This window comes from Molossus molossus, unplaced genomic scaffold (genome assembly GCF_014108415.1).
Source record: "Molossus molossus isolate mMolMol1 unplaced genomic scaffold, mMolMol1.p scaffold_m16_p_10, whole genome shotgun sequence".
Lineage (NCBI taxonomy): Eukaryota > Metazoa > Chordata > Mammalia > Chiroptera > Molossidae > Molossus > Molossus molossus.
This window is the reverse complement of record NW_023425345.1, coordinates 91,854,164-91,881,610: the sequence shown is the minus strand read 5'-3', so window position 1 is coordinate 91,881,610 and position 27,447 is coordinate 91,854,164. Positions and strand designations below refer to the sequence as shown.

The following is a 27,447-nucleotide window of genomic DNA, read 5'->3' as shown; positions in this document are numbered from 1 at the left end:
ACTTATATATAAAATGGGAAGCATGTATTCTTTCTTCAAAAGATCGGCATGAAGATCAGATGAAATAGTGATGAAAATGCACTTAGCAGAGGGCCTGGTCAACAAATGGCGCTGTCGTTCTGTTTGTGGTTGTGGTGTTGATTAGCATTGCTAGATGCTCACCTGTCTGATATGAATTCAGAAAAACAGACCTGGTTTGCATGTCAAAATTAGGCCCCAAGAAAAGCTGAGTTGGGCCCCAGTCATCCGGGAAGATGCTTGGGGAACGGGAGGGGAAACTGGATTCTGAAGAGACATTCAGAGTGCGCAGCAACCCTGCCCAGGGCCGACTCTGGCAGCACGCACACCCTCAGTTCTGTCATTTTCTGACACCAGGGACCTGCAGGGAAGCTGCTTAACCTCTTGGGGTCTCTGTCCTCTTCAGAGCTGTTTGTCCATGCATCCACCTATGCATTCAATCAGTCACTCCTTCGATAAGCATTTACTGAGGATGTACGGAGTCTCCCCCACGCCAGGCATTATGGTAAGCCCTGGGGATGCAACAGAATAAGCAACAGTCCTTGATTTTGAGGAGCTTACGCTTTGTTAGGGGAGTCGCAGGGGACAGCAGCAGTCACAGTGGTATGGTGAAGACAGGAGGGAGGGTGCCTGGGAAGCACCCACAGAGGGAGTAGTTGGGGGAAAAGACAAGATGCGTAGTTTAAAATAAGACTTCAGCTCTTCCTGAGAACTGCGATGCAGGAAGAGGGGAGGCAGAGGCAGGCCTCCGGGAGGCTGCAGGCTGATCCGATCCATTCCCTCCCTCGTTCCCCAGCACATCGGAACCACGGGTTTTCTTCTGTACAGAGTCGAAACTGAGGCCCTGGTCTGGGAATTGCCTGGTGGCTGCGCAGGAAGGGGAATTTCATGCCACTCAGGTGGGAAGGGACTGCGACCTCATGGAGGGGAAATCCCATGATACCTCGTGAGACCTTGGGACCCTCTGATTAGCAACGTCGAAGGGCTGCCCCTAGAGAGGTCCTGCCATTCTATTGAGATCTGTCTTTCCGTAATGGGCAGATCGCTTGTTCTTTGACTGATTTCTTCACCAGTGAACTTGGGGGAAGGTGACCTGAGTGGACTTGCTGTGGGGAACGACATCTGAGCCGGGTGGGAGACTGGCTGGAGTTGTTCACATGTGGGCTTGGGCAGGCAGGCGGCAGGAGAGAGGGAGGTTCTGGGCGGAGGAGCAGCAGGTTCCGAGGCAGGAGGCACAGGCACGGTGCTATAGGGGACACCGAGAAGGGGTGCGACTGGAGCAGCATTTGAGGAAGGAACCTGAGGAGCAGGCAGCAGTCAGCTCGTGGTGGGGAGCAGACAATGGAGAACCTTGCAAATGAGTTTGAACTTTATCTGTAAGGACTCTGCTAGCCCCAGCTTACACTTTGGCCTTATGGACAAAGTGAGCCCAGCTTCCCAGGGGTGTGGAGTGCTTAGCCTCCTTCTGAGAGACAGCAGGGCAGAGCAGGCCATTCATGTTGGGGAGCATCTTAGAGCCAGCGCAGAGGGGGGCAATCAAGCGTGGACTGGCCAGGAAATGCCCTTCTCCACCGTGTGCCTGTGGGGCTCTCTGGGATGGAGCTGCCTGGGCTGGGACTGCCAGGGGGCCTCCAGGGCTGACCTCCTCTGCTTCTCAGTCCTGTCCTTCCCCTAGTTGCTCCAGGCACCTTGCTAATTCATCCATCCATCCATCCATCCATCCATCCATCCATCCATCTGCTCATTTATTTATGCCTTTAACAGATATTTATTAGACACCCACTCAGTGTCAGGTAGGTTCTGTAAGCTGGGATTACATTAGAACCGATGCTGCCTGCATTTATAAAGCTTTCATTTTATGGGGAAGACAGATATAAAGAAATAAATGAATTAGTGTCAGGTACTGATAAGAGTTCTGAAGAAAATTAAAGCAGGTAAGAGAATAGAATGAGGTACAGGAGGTTTTGTTTACAGACAGAGTAGTCTTGAGAGGCCACTCTGCAAAGGTGACATTTGAATAAAGACCTGAATGAGTCTGCCCGGTGGCTCACTGGTTGAGTGTCGACCCATGCACCAGAGGTTGCCGGTTCAATTCCTGGTTAGGGAACATGCCTGGTGGTGGGCCCAACCCCTAGTGGGGGGTGTGCAGGAGGCAGCCGATCAATGTTCCCTCTCGTTGATGTTTCTATCTCTCTCTCCCTCTCTCCTTTCCTCTCTCTCTCAAATCAATAAAAGAAAAAAAGCATATATACAGAATTGAATGAGGTGAAAGAGTGAACCATTCAAATATGCGGGGAAACCCTTAGGTGGGAACAAGTTGTGGGGGTGTACAAGGAACAGAATGAAGGCCAGGGTGATAGAGCCGGAATAGCAGGAGGGCGTTGGTGAGGTGGCAGGGCCCGAGAGGCATGTCGACGATGCAGCAGCCAGGAATAAACCGTTAGCAGCCCCGATCACTGAGGGGATGGCAGTTACTCCGGCCTTCCTACTTCTCTGCAGCACATGGCCTTCCTGGGCTTCCGATGAGACCTTTGCCAGGCTCCGGGACTCACGGGCATTCCCTGGGAGTACAGCCTCTTGGTCGAGTCTTCTCCCTCTTTCCCATTATTACTAAAATTTCATCACTAAAATGCAAGGACTACTCTCTTCCTCCTTTGGGGAGTGAAGGGATCCCACGAATGAGTTCACACTAAAGTGTTCATTTGACAAGCAAATGCTTACTGCTTGTATCTACCACCCCTGCCCAGTCCTTGATTTGAGAGTTTTGGAAAAATTGGAAAGAATGAAGGGAAATGCTGCATCTGGGTTTCTTAGGCTTCAAATCCAAGGATTGCTTGTTTTAGTGGTTTTCAAACTACCAACTTAATCAAATCACCAAACTGATTTTTCTCCTTGTGGTTCTGTCATTTTTTTCTTTCAATTTTTTTCATCATGGTCAAATAAACATCAGGTAAAATTTACTATCTTCATTCTTTTTACGTATACAGCTCAATGGTAACAAGTATATGCACACGTGCAACCAGCACTACCATCCGTCTCCAGAGGTTGTCATATTAGACATATTTCAAAATTAAATTCTGCAGTATATTCATTACATACTAACTCTCATTCTCCCTCCCCCAGCTCCTAGCAACCACCATTCTTTCTGTCTCTGTGTATATGACTACTCTGAATACCTCATGCAGGTGGAATCCTACTGCATTTGTCTTTTTGTGACTGACTTATTTCACTTAGCACAATGTTCCCAGAGTTCATCCATGTTGTAGCATGCGTCAGCATTTTCCTCCTTTTCAAGGCTGAATACTATGCCATTCTATGTATATGCCACATTTTGTTCCTCCAGCCACCCATTGATAAACAATTGGGTTGCTTCCACATTTTAGCTATTGCAGATATGCTACTGTGAACGTGATGTACAAATATCTCTTTGAAACCCTGCTTTCAATCCTTTTGGTTATATACCTAGAAGTGGAGTTGATGGATCACACAGTAATCCTATTTTTAATTTTTTGAGGAAGCACCATACTGTTTTCCGCAGTGGCTGTGTTATTCTACATTTCCACTAACAAGTGCACAGGGTCCCAATTTCTCCACATTCTAGCTAACACTTATTTTCTGTTTTTTTTTTTTTTTAATATAAGCCATCTTAATGGGTGTGAGGTGGCATCTCCTGTTTCAATTTGCATTTCCCTAAAGATTGGTTCTATCAATTTTTGCTTCATCTATTTGGCATCTCTTTTATTAGAAGAAAAAACATTTGAAATCATGTCCCCTTAATGAAGTGATCCCTCTATCAATATGAAAAGTTCCTCTTATTCCTGATATTATTTGCTCTGAAATCTACTTTGTCTGATATTAATATTACTACTCTAGCTTTTTCAGAGTTAACATAGTATTTTTTCATCCTTTTACTTTTAACTTTTTTTTTTTAACTTTAAGTTTCAAACAGAATGGCATACAGTTGTTTTTAAAATCTAATATGACAACCTCTGCTTTTTAATTGAGGTGTTTAGACCATTTACATTTAATATAATTAAATATAAACCTTGTACTGATGCTGTAGGGCTCAAACCTACCATCTTTCTATTTGCTTCTGTGCTATTTATCTGTTCTTTTTCACCTTTATACTTTTCAAGCCCTTTCTAAGGGGGCAATACTTGAGTATTTCTTATGATTCCATTTTATTATCTTTACTGGCTTATTATGTATGACTTTATGTGTTGTTACACAGTGGCTTCTTTAGAGTTTGTAGAATATACATCCAACGTATCACGATCTACTTTCAAGTAATATTATAGTATCTCATATATAGTATAAGTATTTACAACGATACACTTTCATGTCTCCCTTTTGGGCTTTTGTGCTGTTGCTATCATATATTTTATTCCTATATATGTTATAAATCTCACAAGACATTGTTATTATTTTTTATTTAAACAGGCATTGACTGTTTAAAGAGATTTAAACAATAAGAAAAACATCCTTTATATTTTCCCATGTAGTTACCATTTCTGGAGCACTTCATTTTTAGCATAGATCCAGATTTCCATCTGGTATCATTTTCTTCTGCCTGAAAGACGTCCTTTAACATTTTTTGTAGTGTGGACCCGTGGATAACAAAAACTTTCAGCTTTGGTGTGTCTCAAAAAATCTTCCTTTTGCCTTATATTTTGAAGCTATTTACACTGTGTATAAAATTCTAAGTTGACCGTTTTCTTTTTTCCTTTCAGTACTTTAAAGGTGTTGCTGCCCTGTCTTCTGACCTGTATTGTTTCTTTCTTTTTTTTTTTTGGTACGTGCCCCTAGCGGGAACTGAACCCAGGACTTTGGTCCGCAGGCCGATGCTCCAACCACTAAGCCAAACCGGCCAGGGCCTGTTGTTTCTTATAAGAAGTTGGCTGTCATTCTTATATTAGTTCTTCCAAATGCTTTTAAGAGTTTCTGTTTATTGGTGGTTTAAAGCAATTTGATTGTGATATAATTTGGTCTAGTCCCCCCACCCCCCCACCCCATTTCTTGCCCTTAGAGTTTGTTGAACTTTTGGGATCTGTAAGTTTATGGCTTTTTTCAATTTGGAAAATGTCACCATCATTCTAATATTTCTTTAGATGCTGTTCTGTCTCCCCTTCCTTTGGGTACTGCAATTTCGTGTGTACTAAGCCACTAGGGGTTGTTCCACAGCTCGCTGATGCACTGCTCAACTCTGTTTCAGCCTTCTTTCTCTTCGTGTCTTGTTTTGGATGGTTTTTATTTCCTTGCGTCAAGTTCACTAATCTCTGCCGCTGTGATGTCTAAACTGCTGTTAACCTAGAGATTTTCTTCACAGAGTTTTCAATCTCTAGAAGTTCAGTTTGGGTCATTTTTATGTCTTCCCTGTCTCTATTTAACATATCAATCTTTCCTCTAGTTTCTTGGACATGTGAAATCAAGTGACAATAGCAATCTGAGTGACCTTGTCTACTAATGCTGTCACCTGCGTTTCCCGGGTCGATGTGGTCGAGCGCCTGCTTTCTCCTCCCAGGTCGTCTTCTCTGGCGAGCCCGACGGGTTCTGACTGAATGCCAGACCTTGTGGAGGCCAGGCCTTGTTGGCGCCGGGTAGTTTGGGATATTTTGTATTTCTAAGCTTTATTCTAGGATGCAGTTAAATTACTTGGGGGGGAGGGGGTTAAACCCTTTCAGGTCTTACTTTTAAGCTTTGTTTGGTAGCATCAGAGAGGTCTTTAATCTAGAACTAATTTTCACAACTGAAGAAAAAAAAACCTCTTCTGAATATTCATGAATGATGAGGTTTTCCATTCTGGCGCTGGGGCACAGAAACCATTTCTGGCTCTGTCGTACCACAGGCTGGTCCATCCATCTTTTCACTAGCAACCCTCCTGGCCTCAGGCTTCTTCACAGGCGTGGTTTGGTCAGTCTGAGGTGAAGGCTTGAAGGCTACTCCCTCCACTCTCTGTAAAGCCCCCTCTCTGTGTAGACGTCTGCACTCAACTTGCACACTCCAGTGGACTTGCTGTCCTGATCCCCACCTCTGTCTCCTCCATCAAGAGGTTTCCTAGCTCTGCCTGGGTTCCTGCTCTGTACACCACCTCTCAGATGCTCACACCAGGCAGTGAGCTGGGCCATCATTGGCTCACCTTGTTTTTTTGTCATCATGGACACAAGTTTTCATTGTCTGATGTCTAATCTCTCAAAGACTGTTATTTCAGCCCTGGTTGGTTTGTCTCAGCGGTTAGAGCATCGACCTGCGGTACAGAGAGACCCGGGTTCGGTTCCCCCTAAGGGCATGTACCTCGGTTGCAGTTTGTCCCCGGCCCTGGTTGGGTCGTGCAGGTGGCAACCACTCGATGTGTCCCTTTCATGTCGATGTCCCCCCCCCCCACTCTATCTGAACAAAAACAAACAAACAAAAAAACCTGTTATTTCACATATATACTTTTAAACCTATCATCAGAATGGTCAGTTACCTAGAATATGTCACTGGTTAATTTGGGGTTACCTTTGGAGTAGACCTGAATATTACCACATGGCTGACATGGTTCCCCTTGTAGCTGGAATGTCAGTATTTTCAGTGAATATTCGTATCAGAATCTCTGATTAAAAGAGTCGGTCACTTCTGCTAAGAGTCCGGGGTGGAAATATATTTATTTGGACTGAATAGTTCTGCTAGAACTGGAAGGAAGGTGTCTGGGGGAGTCCATGGGAACCAGATGAGAATCCAGGTCAAGTTGGTGTGGCTACGGTCTTGGCCAGCAACTTGTGACTTTCTTTCTGACTTACAACATGACTTTGTAGCTTGTTTTTTCAGCCATTGGCTGAATGGACAGTTGATGGGGCCAGAGACTCTGTGAGGGGGCAGCTCTGGGGTTCTGAGCAGCTATGCTGTATGGGTGAAATCGCTCAGTCAGCTTCTCGGAGCCACGAAATCATTACCTGCAGTTCTGGCCTTGCTTGACTTCGGTGTGAAGGCATTGTTGGAAAAATGTCGAACAAACCCTGGCTGGTTTGGCTCAGTGGTTAGAGTGTTGGCCTGAGGGCTGAAGGGTCATGGGTTCAATTCCCAGTCTAGGGCATATACCTGGGTTGCAGGTTCAATCCCTGGCCCCAGTTGGGGTCATAAGGGAGGCAACCAATCGATGTGTCTCTCTCATATCAATGTTTTCTTTTTCTCTCTCTCTCCCTCCCTCCCTTCCATTTTATCTAAAAATCAACAGAAAAATATTCTCGGTGAGGATTAACCCCTCACCTCCAAAAATGTCGAACAAATAACTTGGATGTGTACTCGAAGCCACCGGCAGTCCATATGAATGAAATCATGGGTGCTTAGCAAATGTAATCTGTATTTGCAAATATTTGCTTCTCCCAGACATCGCGGGAGAGAAACTTGTCGGTAAATTTGGAGGGCCACCGAACGCTCTAGTGCTGAGTGTTGTCAGGTTCTGGGGGTGGGTCTTCTCAGTGTCGTTTTTCTGGCTGCCACCTCCCCACCCTCTCAGGGGGCTGAAAGGTCTCTGAGTGCACGGTGGGAAAGAGCCCCCTTCACCCCATTTTCATAGAAGAGCCACCAGCCAAGCATCCAATTAATCTGACATCTCTTGCAGTTTGGGAGGATATCTTTGACCCAGCTGAAGTGTAAGGATACTGGAATCAACACCCCTTTTTGAGACCCCCACTCTGGGCCAAGTGTTAAGGGGACAACAATGACACATAAGGTCTGGTAACTGGTCTGAAAGAATTAATATCTTTTTTTTTTTATTCTTCACCTGAGGATATTTTTCTATTTATTTTCAGATAGAATGGGAGGGATGGAGAGAGAGAGAGAATGTGAGAGGGAGAGAGAGAGAGAGAGAGAGAAACATCGACATGAGAGAGTCACATCGACTGGCCGCCTCCAGCACGACCCCAACGGAGGCCGCGGACGAACCACAACCGAGGTGCATGCCCTTGACCAGAATCGAACCTGCAGCTCTTTGGTCCGAGGGCCGATGCTCTAACCGCTGAGCCAAACTGGCCAGGACAATATCCTTACTGTAGAAGTAACACAATTTCAAGACAATTTGCATGAAACCGTTTGCCAACAACAACAAAAAAGATTATAATTGGTTGCAGAGGCCATAGGAGTTCAGAGTACGAGCAGGAGAGACCAGGGGTCGGAGGCTGGAGAAAACGAAGACACACCAGCCTCACGCTCCGCGAGCTCCGAGGCGGGGCCGGAACGGGGCCTGGAGAGCAGCCAGTGTAGGAGGCAAGCACCAGGGTCAGAGAGCGGGCAGGACGGAGTGCCAAGGGCAGCCAGAGTCTCTGTGTCTAGTGCCAGTGAGGGGTCTAGAGAGCATCCAAAACCAGCACCAGGGCCGAAAGTCACCTCCCAGAGACGGAAGTCTCAAACTCCTGTGTCACCCTTTAAAATGTTCTCCAAATAATTTACACACTCAGCATCTTTCAGCCGTCACAGTAGGCCTATGGAAGGGGCAGGACACAAAACTGTCACTTGACAGAAGGGAAAACTGAGGGTAGGAAAGGTTACTTGGCTTTTGCATAGTGACCTGAAGAGGGGAAGAGAGAACCAAGAGCAGAATCCACAGGTGCCCTCTCTGCCTGACACCCTCCACCTGCACCGCCGACCCCAGCCTGGGGTAGAGTCGCGAGCCCAGCCCAGGTTCCACAGGGACGACTTAACTCAAACCTGGGACTAACACTTGGCCCGACTCCAGGCGAAGCACAGGTGTGAGGGGACTGGCCAGGTGTTCCCGCCGCTGTCTGTACAGGAACGTGGAGAGGGAAGCCAAGGGCTCCGCGGCCTCCGTCAAGCCAAAGGAGACAGAGAGGATCCCGTTGCCTTGGGGAGGGAAGAGAGAGGAAAAAGAGAGGAAGTCTGCTTTTAAAGCCCATTAAGGAGGAAGAGCCACGAGCCAAGCATCCAATTAATCTGACATCTCTTGCAGCCAAAATATCTGAGGATATAAGAGAACTTAATATGTGGAGGCTCGGGAGAAAAGTGACTAATAGCTGGAAAATAGCCCTAGTTTATTTAAAAAATAGGTCAGGCCCAACAAATCCAGTGGATTCCTCCCTAGCAATTCCGGACCCAGGAGCCAGAGGGAGGGCCAGGCGGGTGCAATGCCGTTTTGATTCGAGGCAGGCCCTGCTGTCCCACAGAGACAGCCGAGGGCTGATGGGAAGCACCAGGGCACCATGCCCTTCGGGCTGAGCTGCCCGGTGGCCCTGGCGAGTGACAGCATATTAGAGACGGGACCAAGGTCACCCAGCCTGAAGGTGGCAGAGCCTAAACCCAATCCTCGTTCTTTGGCGGTGAGAACGAAGGTGCTTTCTGTGACCTGTGGCTGCCTCCCTCCCAGGTGTCCTCGGCCCTGCTCGGACGTGGTCTGGGAATCACAGCAGCACAGAACAGTATCAGGCGGCCTCTGAGGGCCACAGCAGGGTCAGAGAGGAACAGAGAAGGCAGGTAGCTGTCCCCGGCCCCGGCTGGAGCAGGGGTTCCCAGGCAGCTCCGGGGTACCTGGCTCAACATGCAGCGCGCCGGGCCGGGTCTCCCCCACAGAGGTTCCGAGTCCGTTGGCTGGGTGGGGCTGCGATTCTCTCCAGGGTGACGGGTGCAGACTGCAGTAGGGCACACCGTCCTCACCAGCGTCCCAGATGCTGCCCTCGGAACACTCATTTCTGGAGATGTTTGTAGATCTCAGGAGGAAAGGGTGCCAGAGCCATAGATCTGGCAGCACGAGCTACCCTAAATCCCTCTTGGAGATTCGCAGTTCATCGGGGCACATTAAATGCTTAAAAGGATTACAATTAAGAAATCTTTTTACATCTTACAATATACACCTATATGACATCATTGCATTGTCCACTTTAAACTTATACCATATTATATGTCAAGTATACCCCAAAAAAGCTCAAAAAGGGAAAAAGAAGAGCTGTCTCTTTAGCGATTTGCCCCCACGCACTTCACCACGAATCCACCCTGGGCGCCTGTCCCGTGGAATGCAGCGCAGGGAAACTTGCCTCGAGGCCGAGGCTCTCAGACTCCGTGACACCTCAGAACCACGTGCGGGGCTTGTGGGAACACTGCTGGGCCCCGCCCCAGAGACTCTGGTGCGGTGGTTTCTGGTAAGGCCTGAGAATCTGCATTTCTTGCAAGTGCCCAGGTGATGCTGATGCTGGTGGTCTGGGGCCCACACTTTGAGAACCACTGCCCTAGGTCCCTCTGTGAGCCCTGGCTCAGCCAGAGGTCCTGGCAACGGTCCCCAGTGGGAGGCTGGGGACCGGGAATTGTGTGCAACAGGACTTGAGGGGGGGGGGGAATTGCAGGAGCACAGCTTTGGAGGGGGCTTGATCTTAAGGTAATAAAGAAGCACGTGAAGATGGGCTCTGCCGAGAAGCCAGAGGTACAGTCAGGGACACTATAAAACAGGCCAGTCTCGGAGGTGACAGTCGCTGACACTCTGTGACATGCATCCGTGTTTGGCCTTGCCCTGAGGGAATGTAGAGTGCCTTTAAAAGGCCAACGCTAGTGAGGTGCATGAGGATGCCTGTTGACAAGAGAATGAGCCAGGGGGCCCGGGAGGTCATGTACGGGAAGACCACACCATCTTGCAGGACCAACAGCACCTAGACGCTCCTCCCCAGGCCCCAGACTCACAGACTTCTGACCCCTGGAGAGAAGCAATGAGCTAGGGCTCTCTGCTCTTCCTCCTGGGGAGGCTGACTTCAGTACTGCTTTGCTGGGTCCCCTCTTAGTCCAGAGGCTAGGAAACATGGCAGCGGGAGAGCAGATATGAGGGTGGAACCAGGGCTCTTTGGTCAAAGCAGACCTGAAAGCTAAGTATTTGTGGGCAGTGGGAGAGGTCCCCCAGCAGGGCCCATGCTCGTCTCTCTGCTGCCGTTGGAACGTCCCCCTTCGGGCGAAGCCGTGATCCATACCTAAGGGCAGACAGACAGACAGACAGTGCTTGAAGAGCTAACGCTGTGTGATTGTCAACTACATGGACCACAGCCTAGAACACATCTGGTGGGTAAACACGGGGAGGAAGGAAGGGAGTGATGCGTGCCTGGCCTCTTCCTCTGTGACCCCCAATACTTTGCTGACTTCGCCAACATATACAAGATCAGTAGATGTTTGAAGGCTGCCTTCACCCAGAGCCATATAGGAGTCAGGACTTCTGACTTTATAGAGGAGCCCACCGTCATCCCCCCGCCCCCATCCCACAGGTCTTGCACCTTTCCAGGGCCATGGAGGGCAGGCAGATGGGCCAAAGGCTGAGTTTTCAGAGCCCCTCCCAAGGGTCTTCCACTGTGGCTTCACCATCTTTAATGGCTCCCAGAGATGTGGGTTCCTCTCTGTGTTCCCGGAGGCCTGCACGAACGCCTGCAGGTTTCTTGCACATCTCTTTCCCACAGCGCCTGCACCGGGCCTCGCTGCGACAGACGCTCACTAGGTATCTGTGCAATGAAAAGCACCACCCAGGGAGGCCCAGGGATCAGGAGCCACTGTTCTCTCCCACCCCGCTCCCAGTCTCCTGGGACAGGGCACACCTAGGAGCTCGTGGGCAGAATGCAAGTCCCCTCTGTAGGAGGCTGAGCTGGGCTGACAGCCTGTGACCCCAGGGACGGGGCCACAGTAACCTCTTTGTTCCCATGACCTGTGGCTATTGAGCTGAATCAGACCCCCCGCCTCCAATTCATCCCTTCGCCTCATGAATGCGATGTGCGGTGCATAGTAAGTTGGCTGCTGGGAAAGAGTCTCAGGGAGCCCCGTGGAAAAGGGGACCTTGGAATCAAGTTGAATGGCAGCTAAGGAGTTCAGGAGGCCCCTGTGACCTCGACCACACATGCTGCCTGGACCAGCTAGGACTTTTTCTCTTTGTATTTAATGTATTTAAACTGAGTCAAGGTTGGGGTCAGCTTCGTGCACAGAGCCCCTTTCAGCTTCCGCAGTGACCGCACAGCTTCGGGGCACAGCATCCTTGTGGGTGTGCCAGGCTGGACGGCAGTTGTCTTTGTTTTGGCGCCCTTGCCTGGTCACTGGAGTGCCGTGTGAGGGTCGCATGTCCTCAGAGGAGGGGCAGTCACAGGAGTGGAGCAGTGAGGACGTGTCTCTCTCCCTGGGTCTCCTGATGCCTCCAGGGTCCTCAGAGGATAGGGCTCCAGCTTCTCCCTGGCCCATCCTCACCCCCTCTACTGCCTGGTCTCTCCCATGTGAACCCCTCAGCCCCGCCCCCACTGCAGAGTTCCAAAGCCGGAGCGCCCCAGCCTCAGCTTCCATTTAGAGCTCTGGGTCACATTTCCTTTTCTCTCCCAGTACTACCCTTCGCTATTTACAAAAGGGGTCTGTGCTAATGGCATACGTTTTAGAAACTATAGAAAAGCACAAGAAAGGAAAGAATGCGCCGTTGCCAATCCCAACGCCCCGAGACACGCCCCGAGCTCCCCTTCATCGCAGAGGCACGAACAGGTTCTACTTTTCGAAATGCAGTCGCGCCATCTACTCCTCTCCCAGGTGTTCTCGGCCACAGCTCACCGCGATTGCATTTCCGTGTCATTGAACTCTCTGCCGCAGCCTTAGATGGCTGTGTGGCCCCGTATGTGAACTTCGCCGTTCTCGTCATCGCTTGTGCTCTGTGCAACCTCCAAGTTGACTCTTTTTTTAAAAAAAATCCTCACCTGAGAACATTTTCCCATTTATCTTCAGATAGAGTGGGAGGGAGAGAGAGAGAGAAACATTGACGTGAGAGAGACACACTGACTGGTTGCCTCCTGCACGACCCTGACCAGGGCCTGGGACTGAACTGCAACCGAGGTACGTGCCCTTGACCGGAATCGAACCAGCGACTCCTTGGTTCGCAGGCCGACACTCTAACTGCTGAGCCAAACCAGCCAGGGTTTGACTCCTATTTTTTGCCATTAAACAGTTCTATCACAAAATTCTTATAGCTACGTGTTTGTGATTAGTCACGAGTCTTTCTTTAGGATACATTCCAAAACCTGGAATTATTGGGCTAACAGGTCTGTGTTTTTATCACTTCCAATGGCTTTTATCAAACTACCTTCCAAAAAATTCTCAATAGAAGTGTGTGAAAGTACCTATTCTTCTCCAGCCATTAAAAATGCTGAGTTCTAGTCATTTGGGGGGTGGGGGGGGGGAGGAAGCTGAGTTTATTTGATATTTAAAAGGATAACTTTTTTTTTTTGTCATTTAAAGTTGTCTGATTTCTAAACAGGTGAAGAGCTCTTGCTGGATGTGAATTTGCCATTTGTGTTTACCCTCAGGTGACTTGTCCGGCAGGTGTCGAATCGGGACGTTCCGCTCCTCACTGGTGTGGAGAGCTCCTTCCACGTTAGGGATGGGACCTGCCCGTCTGCCGTCAGGGGCAGACACGTGCTCTCAGGTGGCCACTTGCCTTTCATTGTGGTTTGTGATATTGACCAACGGGCTGCACCGCCGTCTGCTTGCTGGGCGTCTTTTCTCATGTGACCCACTGACCCTGCGCACTTCAGTATGAAACTGAAATTCATTGTTTTCCTGCCCAGCCGGCCTCCTGCTGGCTCGCTTGTTCCCGTCCATGTCACCACCGTGGTCCTAGTCCCCAGGCTTGAGCTGTGGGAGTCATCTTGAGTTCCCGACGCCGTCAGGGGGCCGCCTCCGCGAGTCTCCGGCTGCGGCTCCTCTGGAGCAGACCCTCGCACACGCGCCACTTCGGGTCCCCACTGCCTCTTGACTGCACTCTGCCAACAGCCCCGTGGGTCCGTACCTTGCCTCCCCAAGGCCGGTGTGTTGACTCTTCCTCTCTCCTTGCCCCTGCGGTACATGGCCACCACATTCATCTTCCCAAAGTGGAACTCCAGCCTAGAACTCCCGATGACACACTGCCAAGAGCTCCCCAGTGTCCTGTGTTTAATTACATCAGAGCCTGGCCACAATTTCCCTTCAGCCGAGTCCCCCACTCGCTCGGCCAAGTCGCTCCCAAGCCAGCTCACTGCTCTCCCTCCCTCCACCTCTGCGAGGCCCTCCCCTCCTCCCACAGCCCTTCCCACCACCTCCACCTGCCAAATCCCATTCAGAAAGCTCCCGGCTACCGGCAGCGGCAGCGCTGCTACCCCAAGCTTTTCTGACTCTTTAAATGGAAATGAATGTTCTCTTCTTTGAGCCTCCAGAACGTTTTGCTTGAGCTTGTCTTGCACAACAAACCTTATTCCATCATCTAGCGGGGGCCTCCGAGGTCCATGCTCCTACTAGAAAGCAGAGTCCTTTGAGAGCACCGTGCTGTACCTCGGTTTCCCCCACTGGACCCACACGCGGCCTCGCTGCAGCAGATGCCCACCAGGTGCCTGTGGGATGAAAAGCACCACCCAGGTAGCTACACACCCAGGGGTCACGGCCACCGCTCTTTCCCACCCTGCTCCCAGCCTCCTGGGACAGGGCTCACGGGCAGAGTGCAAAGCCCCCCTGCAGGAGGCTGAGCAGGGCTGAGCACCTGTGACACCAGGGGCGGGGCCACAGTCACTATTGTGTTCCCATGACCTGTGGCTATTAGCTGAATGACCCTCCTGTGTATTTATTTCTTCCCCCTGTGGACACAATGTGTGCACGTGGTCGGCTCTCTGTGACTTGGCTGCTGGGAAAAGAGTCTCAGGGAGCCTCATGGGAAAGGGGAGCTTGGAATCAGAGGTGAATGGCAGCTAAGGGGTTCAGGAGGCCCCTGTGACCTTGACCACACACACTGCCTCAACCAACTAGGACTTTTTCTCTGCTTACTATATTTAAACAGAGTCAAGATTGGGGTCAGCTTTGCACAGAGCATTTTTCGGCTTTAGAGGTGACTCTGCAGCCGGCATAGGAGTGTGCAGTTGACACAGTTTATTTTTAGCCTCCCCGAGACCGTGACCGACATCCTGAGCCGAGGGTGGGCACACCTGCTGCATTCTAATGAGGCAGCCCCGGTTGCCTCTGCCAGCCAGCCGGCTCTCAACGACCTGAAATCCGATGTTGCTAAACTGGGAAGCCTGCTTATTTCCCAGCGGCTGTAGCCTAGATACACCAGGAAAATGGGACCATCAAAACCCCAGCTGGCTCCCCGCCTGCCCCAGGCGGTCTTGGGGCTGAGCCCACGCAGCATGAGGAAGGAACAGAGTCATTAATTTTTCTTGATCTTGCTCTGTCCTAGGACCTCTCTGTGTTTCCTTTGCAGGAAAGGAGACAAGAAGTCTGAGCTGACCCAGCTCACAGATGAGAAAATTGAGGCATAGAACAGGGACATGTTTATGTAATTTGAATAATGACAATAATAACAATAATAATAATAATTATTATAATGTACTTACTATATGCCAGGCAGGGTTCTAATATCTTGACATATATTAACTCATGCAAACTCCTGGGCAACTCCCTCAGGTAGCTTTTATTTTGATCTTTGCTTACAGAGGAGCAAACTGAGGCACAGTGATGACAAAATGACTTCCCAAGGTCGTTTGTCAGCCGACAAGTAGCAGGGCTGGGTTTCAAAGCCGGGCAGTGTGGCCCTGGGTTTGCATTCTTGCCCTGTGCCCTCTGCCTTTCAATGCCTATTTTTAGTTTTACTGGAGCCAGGATGGGATCCGGGAGCCCCGACTTTCAGCCCCAGATGACCAGCGGCTGGGGACCACTGCCCGTGTCGTGAACAATGCGTCCCTGCTCTGAGGCCTCGGCTGTGCCGTGCGCTCCCGGGTCCCCCTCCAGGGAGCGGAGGCTCTTCTCCTGGCAGAACCTCGCTTCTGCAGTGAGGCTTGAACCTCTGGGCCCCAGGAGTTCTCCGGACTTCTGTTTCCTTCGCCCTCCCCCCTTGGCCTGTGGAGGTGGAGAGGTGGTCAGCGATGGGCAGCAGCATTGGGGCGTGCAGCTGGGCGTGGTGTCAGGACGGGGGAGCCCAGACAGAGCAGTGACAATGGTGCCAGGGCAGGTCACCGACCGTGCGGGTCTTCATAGTTCTGCTGAAGCGCAGAGCAGAACTGTGCATCAGACACGAGAGGGCAAGGCCACAGGTGGGAGACACCAGAACCTGAGAGACTGCATTTCGGGGGGCCAAGAGCTGCCTGTTGGGTGTAGAGAAGCCCATGGGCATGATTTTCTGAAGGGGGCAGGTGGGACTCATTCTAGTTTAACAAACACTTAGTGCTCAGCTCTTCTCTAAGCACTTTATAAATACCAACGGGTCGAATCCTCAGGACCACTCCAGGAGATGGGAACCATTCAATTCCCATTGTAGGTCTGGGGAAACCGAGGCACCGAGGGGTTAACAGCTTTGCTCAAGGTTGCATAGCTGGTGGGTGGCAGAGCTGGGACTCAGGTGTCCGCACACCGACTTGACTGTCCTCCAGCCACCGTGCTGTGTGACGCTAGGCTGCATGCCTTTCCCTTTACTGAATGTTTACCCTTCACCTCCAAGGGAAGGTATTTTTGTCCCCATATAACGGAGATGGAAACTGGGCCCTGGACGGGCCGAAGCCACCCGACTAGTGAGAGATGGAAGTGGGTAAGTCCAGGTCTGCGTGGCTCCCGGGTAACAGGCCGCCTCAGCCACCCACACGACTGCCAGGAAGCTTGAAGGCACCTCCATCCCTCCGGAGTGGCTGCCGTGCTGCCTGGAGTGGGGCTCAGGGACCAGGAAGGGAGGAGGGCAAATCTCAGAGGGCAGGACCTCGCTGCCACTGCTAACACCAGGCTCCCTTTTCTCGCCCTCAGGTGAGCAGTCCCCCCTCTCAGCCCCCTCAGCCTGTGGTCCCACCCAAGCCTGTGCAATGTGTCCATCATGTGTCCACTCAACCCAGCTGTCCAGGACGGGGCAAGATGTCCAAGCTGCTGAACCCAGAGGAGATGACCTCGAGAGATTATTACTTCGACTCCTATGCCCACTTTGGGATCCACGAGGTAAACCATCCCGAGCTGAACCATCCCGAGCTGGTGGCGAAGGGGGCGGGCGTGGCCCTGCTGTTTCATTGCGGTTCTCTGAGGCAGCATAACGTGTTCAGCTCTCCGCTGTCATGGAGTGAGTGTTCCCTGTGGTCCGAGGCCCCTGACCCTCTCTCCGTCCCTGGGCCCTCTGGGAGGGAGTCAGGGCCAGGCCCAGAGCAGGTGAGTAGGTGGAAGTGTGCATCTGTGTTGCTCAGCTGGTGAGCAAGGAGTGCTCAGGGTTCCTTCGTTTTACGGTCCGGCACCTGTGTCTCGCTCCGGTCCTCGCGCAGGTGATTAAGATGGACTGAACATCTTGGTCCTTGCTCTAGGAGCTCAGGTGCTTTGCAGCTAGGGTCCTAAGCCAATAGCGCCTTCTGGAGGTCATGACATCCGATCTTCAGGCCGGGATGAACACGAGCCCTTAGACCAATGAGTGCCTTCAGGGAAGAAAGGCAGGAAGTGTCCTTGGAAACCCGGCCCTGGCCTGGCACCCTGATTGGTTCTCAGGAAGTTCCTGTGTGTCAGTGCTTGTCTTAAACCACAGCAGGGAAGACTGATGTAAGTTCTAGCCCAGAACAGAGCTTCCTGACAAGAGGCTTCCTGGTAACTTTACCCCTCACCCTGTCTTCATCTCCTTCATCACTCTCAAGTCACCCCAAATAAACAACCAACATGAACCGAGGGCTTACTGTTCTAAGCCCAGTATTCGTATCATTATGTCATCCTCCTAAGAACCCTACGAAGAAAATATTTCTATTATCCCTTCATGGTCTGAAGAAGTATTTTCAAAGGTCCAGAGTTTGCTTGCTATGCGAACGCCTTTTAAAAATACGTCTCAAAGCTCCCCGTCCAATTAGATGCTTCCGTAAACCTTCCTGTGGCAAAGTGGTGTACTGCCGTCACCAGACACGTGTTTAGTAATAACAGCCAGCATTTTTTTTTTTTTTTTTTTTTGAGTGCTTATAACAGCTGGCTATTGTTCTGAGCATTTTATATTATTGGTTCATTTATTCCTCAGGTCAATCCTATGAGGTTGGTATTATTATCTGTCCCCATTGTACAGATGAGAATATAAGCCCTTAAGCATCAGGTCACCTTTCATTCATCCTCGCTGGTTCCTTCGCACGGAAGGTTCCAGGCTAATTAACAGCAGAGCTAGAAATTAAACCTTCACGCTTGGAGCTCGGGGGCTGCACTCGTAACTAAGAAGCCACACAGCTTCTAAAGCAGTTCCTCCTTTCTGGGAATGTTCACTTAGGCCCTGCTGGTTCCTTTGCAATTCCATGTGGGGGCCGATAATGGAAGCGGCGTCGCTCGGTTATTACCAGACTCAGGCTCAGCCCGGGGAGACTCAGGGTTTGGCCCCATGAGAACTGCGCTGCACATAAGAGCTTCGGCCCGGGGCCTGCAGGGGCGGGCGGGGTTGGGTCTGTGTTTCGTTCTGGGGACCTGGCCCAGGAGGCCTGGCAGTCCAGCTCGCTGCTCTTGGGGATCAGATGCCCTCTCACGGCAGGTGGGTGCAGTGTTGCACCTTCCGTGATGCTGCCTCCATGGGGGCGGAGGTTGGGATGGTGCATGGAGCCCTCTCTGGGGTTTGTGAGAGGCTCTGGGAGGCAGAAAGGACTTCCTCAAGAACTCCCCTCCTCAAGACCCTGCCACTAATTCAATGATATGCCCTCTGTGTGACAAATTCTAACAGGCTCCTGGCTCTCAGCACCCATTTCAGGGTAGATTCCTGGGAATCAATAACAGTCCCAGGGACCCCAGCATGCCTCCCCTTGGGCCTGCCTGAAATCCATCCTGATAGAAGCCAACCCACCGTGACGTGCACCCCATGCCGACCCCTCCCGTCTGCAGGCTCCACGCCCCCGTGAGCCTCCTTCACTGACTTCCCTGACACCTCCCTCTGAATGGCTCAGTCCTTGCTGGGCAACACGGCACCTCGGATGTGCTCTCCTGGGCTATGATTAATCTCGGCAATTCCTTTAGGACCTGGTTCCCCAGGGCTTGGCACATCGTCTGACTGGAGAAGGTGTATTGACGAGGCTGCTAATTGTATCGCTCAGGTGATGCCTGATCAGCCCCATGGCCAGCATCCCACAGGGCATGATCTCCGCTGAGAGAGGACGCCAAGGGTCATCAGTGAAACATTAATCCAGGTTTCCTCAATTTCGTGCACTGATAGGAAAATCAGATTTGTGCACGAACATATATAAACATAGTATAGGCTGAGCTAATTAAACTGGACTAAAGGATCTACAGGTAACAGATACATCTTTCTTTAGCAGCCTGTCCTAGAATAGTTCTAGCAATCCTTCACATCAGGAAGTTCTTCTGATCACCTAGCTTAAGTCGCTTCTGCTGCTGCTGCTGCTGCTGGCCATCGCCAGACCCTGGCCTCAGGGAAACGCCCTGTGACGTAGGGGTGGCTAGCTGGCATTCCTTCCTTCCTAGCTGGAACTTTCCCTCCACCCTGTTTTTGGTCCCCAAGATCATCTGGTAAGAAATGAGGAGGGGGCGCGTGGACAGACTCTTCACTTTGTTCTTCGCAGAGAGAGGGCCTGCTCTTTTCTTGTTATCAAGTGCTGGGCATCTCCATTCTATGCCAGACAGCTCCCAGTGACGCCTGCACGTCCTCAGTCTGGGCGAGACCCATGTCTCAGCACCCGGAGCCGCGCTGGCCGTTCGGCAGCCTCTCCCATCATTAACAAGGTGCTCATGAGGCGGGCAGCAGCACGCCAGCCTGCTGATTAACGGTGATCAGTGCGTGTTTAGGAAACACAGGGCGGATGGCTTGGGTGTGATGAGTCTGAAAATGCAAATGAGAAGCGCTGAGTTTGGAGAAGGACACTGTTGGGGGCTGGAGGGCACAGCAGGAGGAGATTCGGGACACTTCTGTTCTTCCGTCCCATGACTCCATCCAGAAGGGACTCCATCCTCAACCCCCAGACGGCGGGGATGAGGGAGAGGGACTGTGGCCTTTCATCCCAGGGTCTCTTTGACAAGAATGGAATCTCGAACAGGGAGAGAAATGACAGATGTGTGCCTACTGAGGGGTCTGCCCCGAGTGGAGGGGGCCAGCTCTGTGACCTCCCAGACCCCAGCTCCAAATTCTCAGCCTCTCTGATGGGCGTGGTGCCTGAGCTCCTGCCAGCAGCGCTGTGTCCCCAGCCCCGAGCCCGGGCACCCATCCCACTCCTGGCCAGCTCAGTTCTTTTGACAATCTTGCTGCAGTTTCTTTTAAAACATTCTTCAGGGCCCCATTTCCCAGCAATTAGTCAGTGTGCTGTCACATGTTTAACGGGCAAGAAAGCTGGGAGACAAAGTCATCCACGGCTGGGAGCTGGGCATGGTTCTCACCCGAGGGGCATGCTCTGGCTGAGATGTTTGAGATGTTGTTGGGTTGTTTCCTCCCAGGGATGATTAAAGCAGCAGTAGAGGAGGAAAGAACCTTTACTTTGGGGAGGCGAAGTGGAGGAAGATTTGCTAAGTCGTAACTTTCCTTCTCCCAGAACTGGTATCTTCAAACCTAACTCCTGTGGTCTGGAGCCTTAAGTAAGGGAAGAAGGGGCCAAAGAAGGGACGAAGGCCATGGATTAAAGGGGGGGGGGCACTTGGCTGTGCTTCAGCAACAATAGGATCTGCAGAGGCTTTGGGCCAAAGATAATCCCATCAGGAGAGGCTGTGAGGACTTGTGCCCATGGCTGTGATTGAGAGATTTCTGGAAGCTTTGCTATGATTTTTGCCTCCTTTCTCTGCTCACCCTCAGCAGTTTCTTTGCATGGATGAAAAGGGTCAACGTTGCCACAAAAAGCCAGAGCTAACACTTACGTAATATTTACTATATTTATTCCACCATCGCCACAACCTCATAAAGTAAATGCTCTTATTATCCCATTTTCTAGATGGGAAGTTTGAGATACAGAGGCTGAATGAGGTTCTAAATCAAAGAGCTCAAAAGCATTGGAGCTATGATTTGAATATAGGAATTCTGGCTCCACTATACCATATTCTTATTTATAGAACATGGGTCATGCGCTATGCCCTATGCCTGGTTCTGGGGAAACCATCTGTAGTCTGTGGGGAGGTCTTGCAGTTTTGATGTCTAGTTGTCTTGTAGTGTTTGGTCCCACACATCTCCTGGAGGGGGAGGCTTGAGCTCACTTTCAAATAATTTAGAACCCAAAGTGAACTCATTCCCACCAAACCCTTATCTTATTAAAATTCCAGTGTAATCAAATGTATGAGCCCTGGGGCAGTACAGGAAGTAGTGGCTCTGCTGAAAAGCAAAAACCAAGATCTTTTAGTCCCTGAGGTTGAATTCCAAGTCGCTAACAGAAGGATTAAAGCCACAAAATCATCCTAAACCTGCTCAACTCCCGAGTGGATTTAACTGAGCAGCCCATCACTCTAGGTGCCTAACAAAGGGAAAGACAGTCCTTTTTAGAAAAAAACAAAAAACAACAAAAAAACAGCAATAAAAACTAACCTCAGCTAGTAGTGTACCTTACATATTATCTACAGCATAAAATAAAAATGATAAGATGTGAAGAAACAGAAGAATTTGGTTCATAGTTAAGAGAAAAATTAGTCAATACAAATAGATCTATAAATAGCCAAGGCCTTAGAATGATCAGAAAAACACTTGAAAATAAATATAATAAATATAATTTTTTAAAGATCTCCAAGAGAAGATGGATATAATAGATGAAACCCTACAATAAAAATACAAGATATAAACCAGCCGGGCCGGTGTGGCTTAGTGGTTGAGTATCGATCCATGCACCAAGAGGTTGCTGGTTTGATTCCTGGTCAGGGCACATGCCCAGGTTGTGGGCCAGACCTCCGGTGGGGGGGCGTGCATGAGGCGGTCAATCAATGTTCCCTCTCATTGATGTTTCCATCTCTCTGAAATCAATAAAACAACAACAACAATAACAAGATATAAACCAGATATTTACTGGATGGGATTAATAGCAAATAGGATACATAGAAAAGATCTATGAACTTGAGGACAGGTCGGTAGAAATCATCCATAAAGAGAAAAAAAAAATTGACAACAAGTTCAATTTATGGGACAGAATCGAATGTTCCAGAGGAGAAGAGAAAGAATGGGACGGAAAAAATATTGGAAAAAATATAAGTGGATAGATTTCTAAAAGTGGTAAAGAGCAATCAGCAACTTTCTACATTAGTTTGCTCAAGCAATGAAGCCACATCAGAAACACCTGCTACAACTGGAGTTACCACCTGATTATGTTTAAGATAATTCCTGGTCATTCTCCAAGATTCATCTCCGCCTGCTGCACAGGCCAAACGGCAGACTGAAGGGGGATGTGGGTCTCTGGGAATTAGTCTCCTGAACTAATGGGTCTCATGGAATTAGTGTCAGTTCAAAGTCGAGTGTCCAGTAATCCTCAACAATCTGTTTTTGTTCTTTTTCTCATGTTATCACCCTGGTAAATGGCTGCAAGCCCTCTTGGGGAAGGCTGGAGAAAGAGAAACAGCATCAGTTTTTGGCAGTATAACAGGATTTCCCCCCATGGGACATGGCTTTTCCTTCATTTGAGGGGTTCTGTAAACGAACTCAAATTTGGGAATCACCGAGGCACACTGACTTTCCGTTTTGGTGATTCAAACCACACTTCTGTTCACTAGACCTATTACACTTCTGCTTAAACATATTAAGCACGAATTTAGTATGCTTCCCATCTATTTCTTTGCTGAGACACTGTGATCAACTAGGAAACATCAGCGGTCTTTGCAGCTCAGACTATTCTGAAACTCTTTGTCTCTCGTGTCCTTCACAGTAACCACGCCCACCTCACCTTTGGTGATTAAGCACTGCAGTTTGGTCCCTGCCACCCCAGGATCTCAGGTTGATGTTATTCCCATAGATTTGGGGATCTCAGTTCGATGGTGGACATTCCTCCTGTCCTTTCTGACTGCTAGAGAAGAGCAGCCACAGAGTTCTTCAGGGTGCTGGGCTCCTCTCACAAATTTCCTTCGCACAGCTGTGGTGAAAGGTGTGCTTTCTGGCTTGGTGAGTAGGTCTCCCATGACAAATGCACACTGATGTTCTAATTTCCCTAAGCCTTTGGGTACCTCCTTCTTCAGCATACTGAGAAGGTTCTGACATTTCAGTTTCATTTAGTGTAGGCTAATTTTGGGTCCATGTTTCAGTCAGCCAACCAAACCAACAGTTAGCATTTCAATCCCCTGAAGCTAAAACGGTGAATCCAGAATCTCGGCTTAGTGGTCTTATATCAATGAACTTGGACCAGTCTGGCTTTATATTTCTTCCATGTTGATCCCTCACCCTTAATGTACATTTCCATATATAGCCACCAGCTTTCAATCTATATAAATCAAAAATATCATGCAATTCTTTTGGTGTGTTCCACACCTCCTGATGAGTCATGCTTTATACCCTTTGGGGCCTTCTTGGAGTTTAATCTAGTTGTAGGGATAGCAGTAAGGAAAGGTGGTGGGAGTAGGTCCTGAAAATCACAGTACTTTGCAAGTGAGTACCTCCAGGAAGGCCAATGCGATTCTTCAGGAAAAGAAAAACTCCCCCCGGTAGGGGTGCAAGGTACTTCTTCGGGCCAAGAAGACTCTGTGTAATTTAGGGACTTGAGGTCCCAGCTTCATCAGAATTTGCCCATATGTTCCAATTCCAATATTCAAGATCCCATTTCTTCCCAACAGATGCCTCAGCTTTAATAAAAGAGACCCTGCAAGGACGGGAATTCACTTTGTGGTGCAAGTCGGGCATTTGCAGGATTAGACTTTGGATTTGGTTTTCAGAAATCTTGACCCTGCACCTACAGAAAATAAGTTTATCTTTCTTTCTTTCTCTCTCTTTCTTTCTTTCTTCTTTCTTTCTTTCTTTCTTTCTTCTTTCTTTCTTTCTTCTTTCTTTCTTTCTTTCTTCTCTCTCTCTCTCTCTCTCTCTCTCTCTCTCCTCTCTCTCTCTTCCTTCCCTTCCTTCCTTCCTTCCTTCCTTCCTTCCTTCCTTCCTTCCTTCCTTCCTTCCTTCCTTCCTTCCTTCCTTCCTTCCTTCCTTCTTTCTTTCTTTCTTTCTTTCTTTCTTTCTTTCTTTCTTTCTTTCTTTCTTTCTTTCTTTCTGTCATTGGAGCTTTTAGATGTTATATTCAGACCCTAAACTGGGAATTTTAAATTCCTGTGCTTGTGATTTTCTTTCTCCAAGTTTTCTAGCAAAGTTAGTAGTAATCAACCAACCAACCCATCCCATTATATTCCTTATTTTGATTACAATGTGCTAAGGTAGCAAATACTTGGCCATCCAGTCTTGTCCTCTATAGGTCTTTTATTACAGTATCTAAAGTTAAATTTGAGAAACTCCTTTGCCATTTCATGCTAGTGACTGCCAGTGCCCTCTTTACCAATGGCAATAGAGTTATCAGTGCCTTTAAAACTCAGAACTGATTCAGAGAATACAACATTAGGTTCTGTTCCTTAGGAGCTATTCTTGGTACCAAATCCTGTATCAGTCAGGGTTCAACAATGGAAGCAGATTCATTTGGATACATATATCTCCATGTCTGATGTTGGAGCTTGAAGTCTATAGGACAGGTAGCTAGAAAAGAAGTTTGAATATAAAATAAGGGAGACCAGGAGCACAAACTTGAACCCTACAACAGGTTGAAACATATGTCCATTCAATTGCCTTTGACCTTGGTGGCAAACATACCTTATAGAGCCTGGGGTGTTTCAGCATGGCCCAGGAGTCAGAGAAGCTGAATTTGAAGGCAGAACAATTGCAGCTGCTGCTTTATGCTAACGAAGTAAATCAACACATCAGCGATGACATGTGTGCACTCTAAAATGGTTCCCACATACTTTGTGCCTTCCAAATCTCACAAGACTCTCTCTTGTGACCCACCTAACTGGAAACATAACAGAAAGAGAATTTTGTTAAATGTTGTCCAGGTGGTCGAGGTGACATGTTACAAAGCCATTGAACATGTGTGAACAGAGCTTCAAAGCATAAGGCAAAACCTATAGAACTAGAGGGAGAAAAATACAGATCCCCAATCATAGGTAAAATGTATATGAACATTTCTTGGTAACTGACAGAAAAAATATACAAAAAAATTAGAACAATTTTCTGATATAATCAGATAACTTGACCTAATTGGCATTTATAGAACGTTGCACCAGCAATCTATAGAATGTACATTTTTTTGAGTGCACATTGAAACATTCAGTAGATAGAATATATGCTGGGCCATAACAAATCTCAATGAATTTCAAAAGATAGAAATTATGCAGAGTATGTTTTTTTAATCATAAAAGAATTAAATTAGAAACCAGAAGCAATAGATTATCTTGAAAATCTTCAAATATTTGAAAATTAAGCAGCTCTGAGAACAGGGTCAGGAAGAAATCACAAGAAGTTAGAAAATATTCTAAATGGAATGATAATGAAAATACAGTGCTATGAACTGAATGTGTCCCCTCAAATTCTTTAAAAAAATTTTTTTTCTTTATTGGTTTTAGAGAGAGAGAAAAAGAGGGGAGAGAAAGATAAACACTGATAAGAGAGAACATCGATTGGCCGCCTCCTGTATGCCCCCCACTGGGGATCAGGTCCACAACCTGGGCATGTGCCCTGACCAGGAATCGAACTGGCAACCTCTTGGTGCATGGTGCTCAATGCTCAACCATTGAGCCACACCGACTGGGCATGTCCCCTCAAATTTTATAATGTCATATGTTGAAATCCTAATGCCCAGTGTGATGATACCAGGGGGTGTGATCTTTGGGAGGTAATCAGAGCATGAGGGTCAGCCCTCATGAATGGGATTAATGCCCTTCTGAGAAGAGACATGAGGGATTTGCCATCTCATTTTGCTCTATGCCTGTGAGGACACAAGGAGAAGACAATCATCTGTAAACTAGGAAGCAGGTCCTCACCAGATACTGGACCTGCCGGCACCTTAATCTTGGATTGCAGAGACTCCAACATTTATGAGAAATAAATGTTTGTTTTTCAAGTCACCCAGTCTATAGTATTCTGTTATAGCAGTCTATCTAAGACACACAACATGTGAAAATTTGTGGAATGCAGTTAAAGCAATCTTCAGAGGAAAAATGATAGCTTAAATGCTTTTATTAGAAACAAAAAAAAAGTATAAGACCAATTATCAAAGCTTCTACCTTGTGAAGTAGAGAAAGAAGCGCAAATAAAATCCAAATAAGTCAAAGGAGAGAAATAATAAAGATGAGAATGGAAATCAGTGAAATAGAAACAAAACATTAAAGAAAGCCAACAAAGCCAAAAGTTGGTTTTTGAAAATGCTAATTAAATTGATGAAGAAAAAATCAGAGAAAATACAGATTTATAAATAAACAAAGGCAAAAACATTACTCTAGATCATATGGACACTCAATGGGTCATTAGAGACTATTATGACAATATTATACCCATAAATTTGACAGCTGAAGTGGATAAATTTCTTAGAAAAATACCTGTCAAAATTGATGTAAGAATGCATAGAAAACAAAAATAGCTCTCTATCTATTAAATAAATTGAATTAATAATTTAAAACCTTCCCACAAAAAGGACTCCAGGCTCAGATGGCTTTACTGGTAAATTATATAGATATTTAAGGGAGAAAAAGAACAGTCTCACCCAAACATTTTCAGAAAATGTATGAAGAGATAACACTTCCTAATTTGTGTGATTAGCTCAGCATAACTAATCACAGGAGAAGATAAGAGAAAGTTACAGCTCTACATCTCTCATAAATACAGATACAAAAATCTGCAACAAAATATCAGTAAATAAAACCCAGCAATATCTAAGAAGATAATACATCATCATAAAGTTTTGGTTCAACATTTGAAACCAATCTCTGGTGTTCACCACATTAACTGAACCAGGGAGAGAAGTCATAATCATCTCAATAAATGTGGAAAAAGTATGTGACAAAATTCAACACCAAGTCATGATAAAAACTCTCAGAAAATTATAAAAAGAAGATAACTATTCAGTCTGATAAAAGACATGTATGGAGAGCCCACAGCTAATATTATACTCAGTGGTGACATGTGTATATCACGGGAACAAAGGAAGGATGCTTGTCTTCTCCAGTTCTAACATAGTACTGAATGGCCATCCTTCCAAGCACCACAGCAAGAGGAAAGAACAAGAAATAAAAGGCTCACAGATAGGGAAAAAGATGTAAAATTGTCTTTATTCACAAATGACAAGATTTTTTTTTTTACATAGAAAAACAAAGGAATCTATTCTTAAAATTCGATTAGAATTAACATGTGAGGTGAGCAAGGCTGCAAAATACAAGGTCAATATTATACTAATGACTGGAAAATTAAAATTTTAAAGTATCATACACAGTACCATAAAATAAAATAGTTAAGAATAAGTTTAGTTAAAAAAAATACAAGACCTCTATATTGAAATCTTGCAGAGAGAAATTAAATAAGACCTAAATACA

General features: G+C 47.9%; 1 protein-coding gene across 1 annotated transcript in view; it reads left to right on the top strand.

Annotated features, from left to right (window-relative positions):
* Positions 1-27,447, top strand: part of PRMT8 (protein arginine methyltransferase 8) — an 85,797-nt gene that overhangs the window by 16,260 nt on the left and 42,090 nt on the right. Inside the window, exon 2 of the mRNA XM_036252413.1 lies at positions 16,753-16,938. Within this exon, the coding sequence (XP_036108306.1) occupies positions 16,753-16,938 (186 nt within the window). The remainder of the gene's footprint in view (positions 1-16,752; positions 16,939-27,447) is intronic.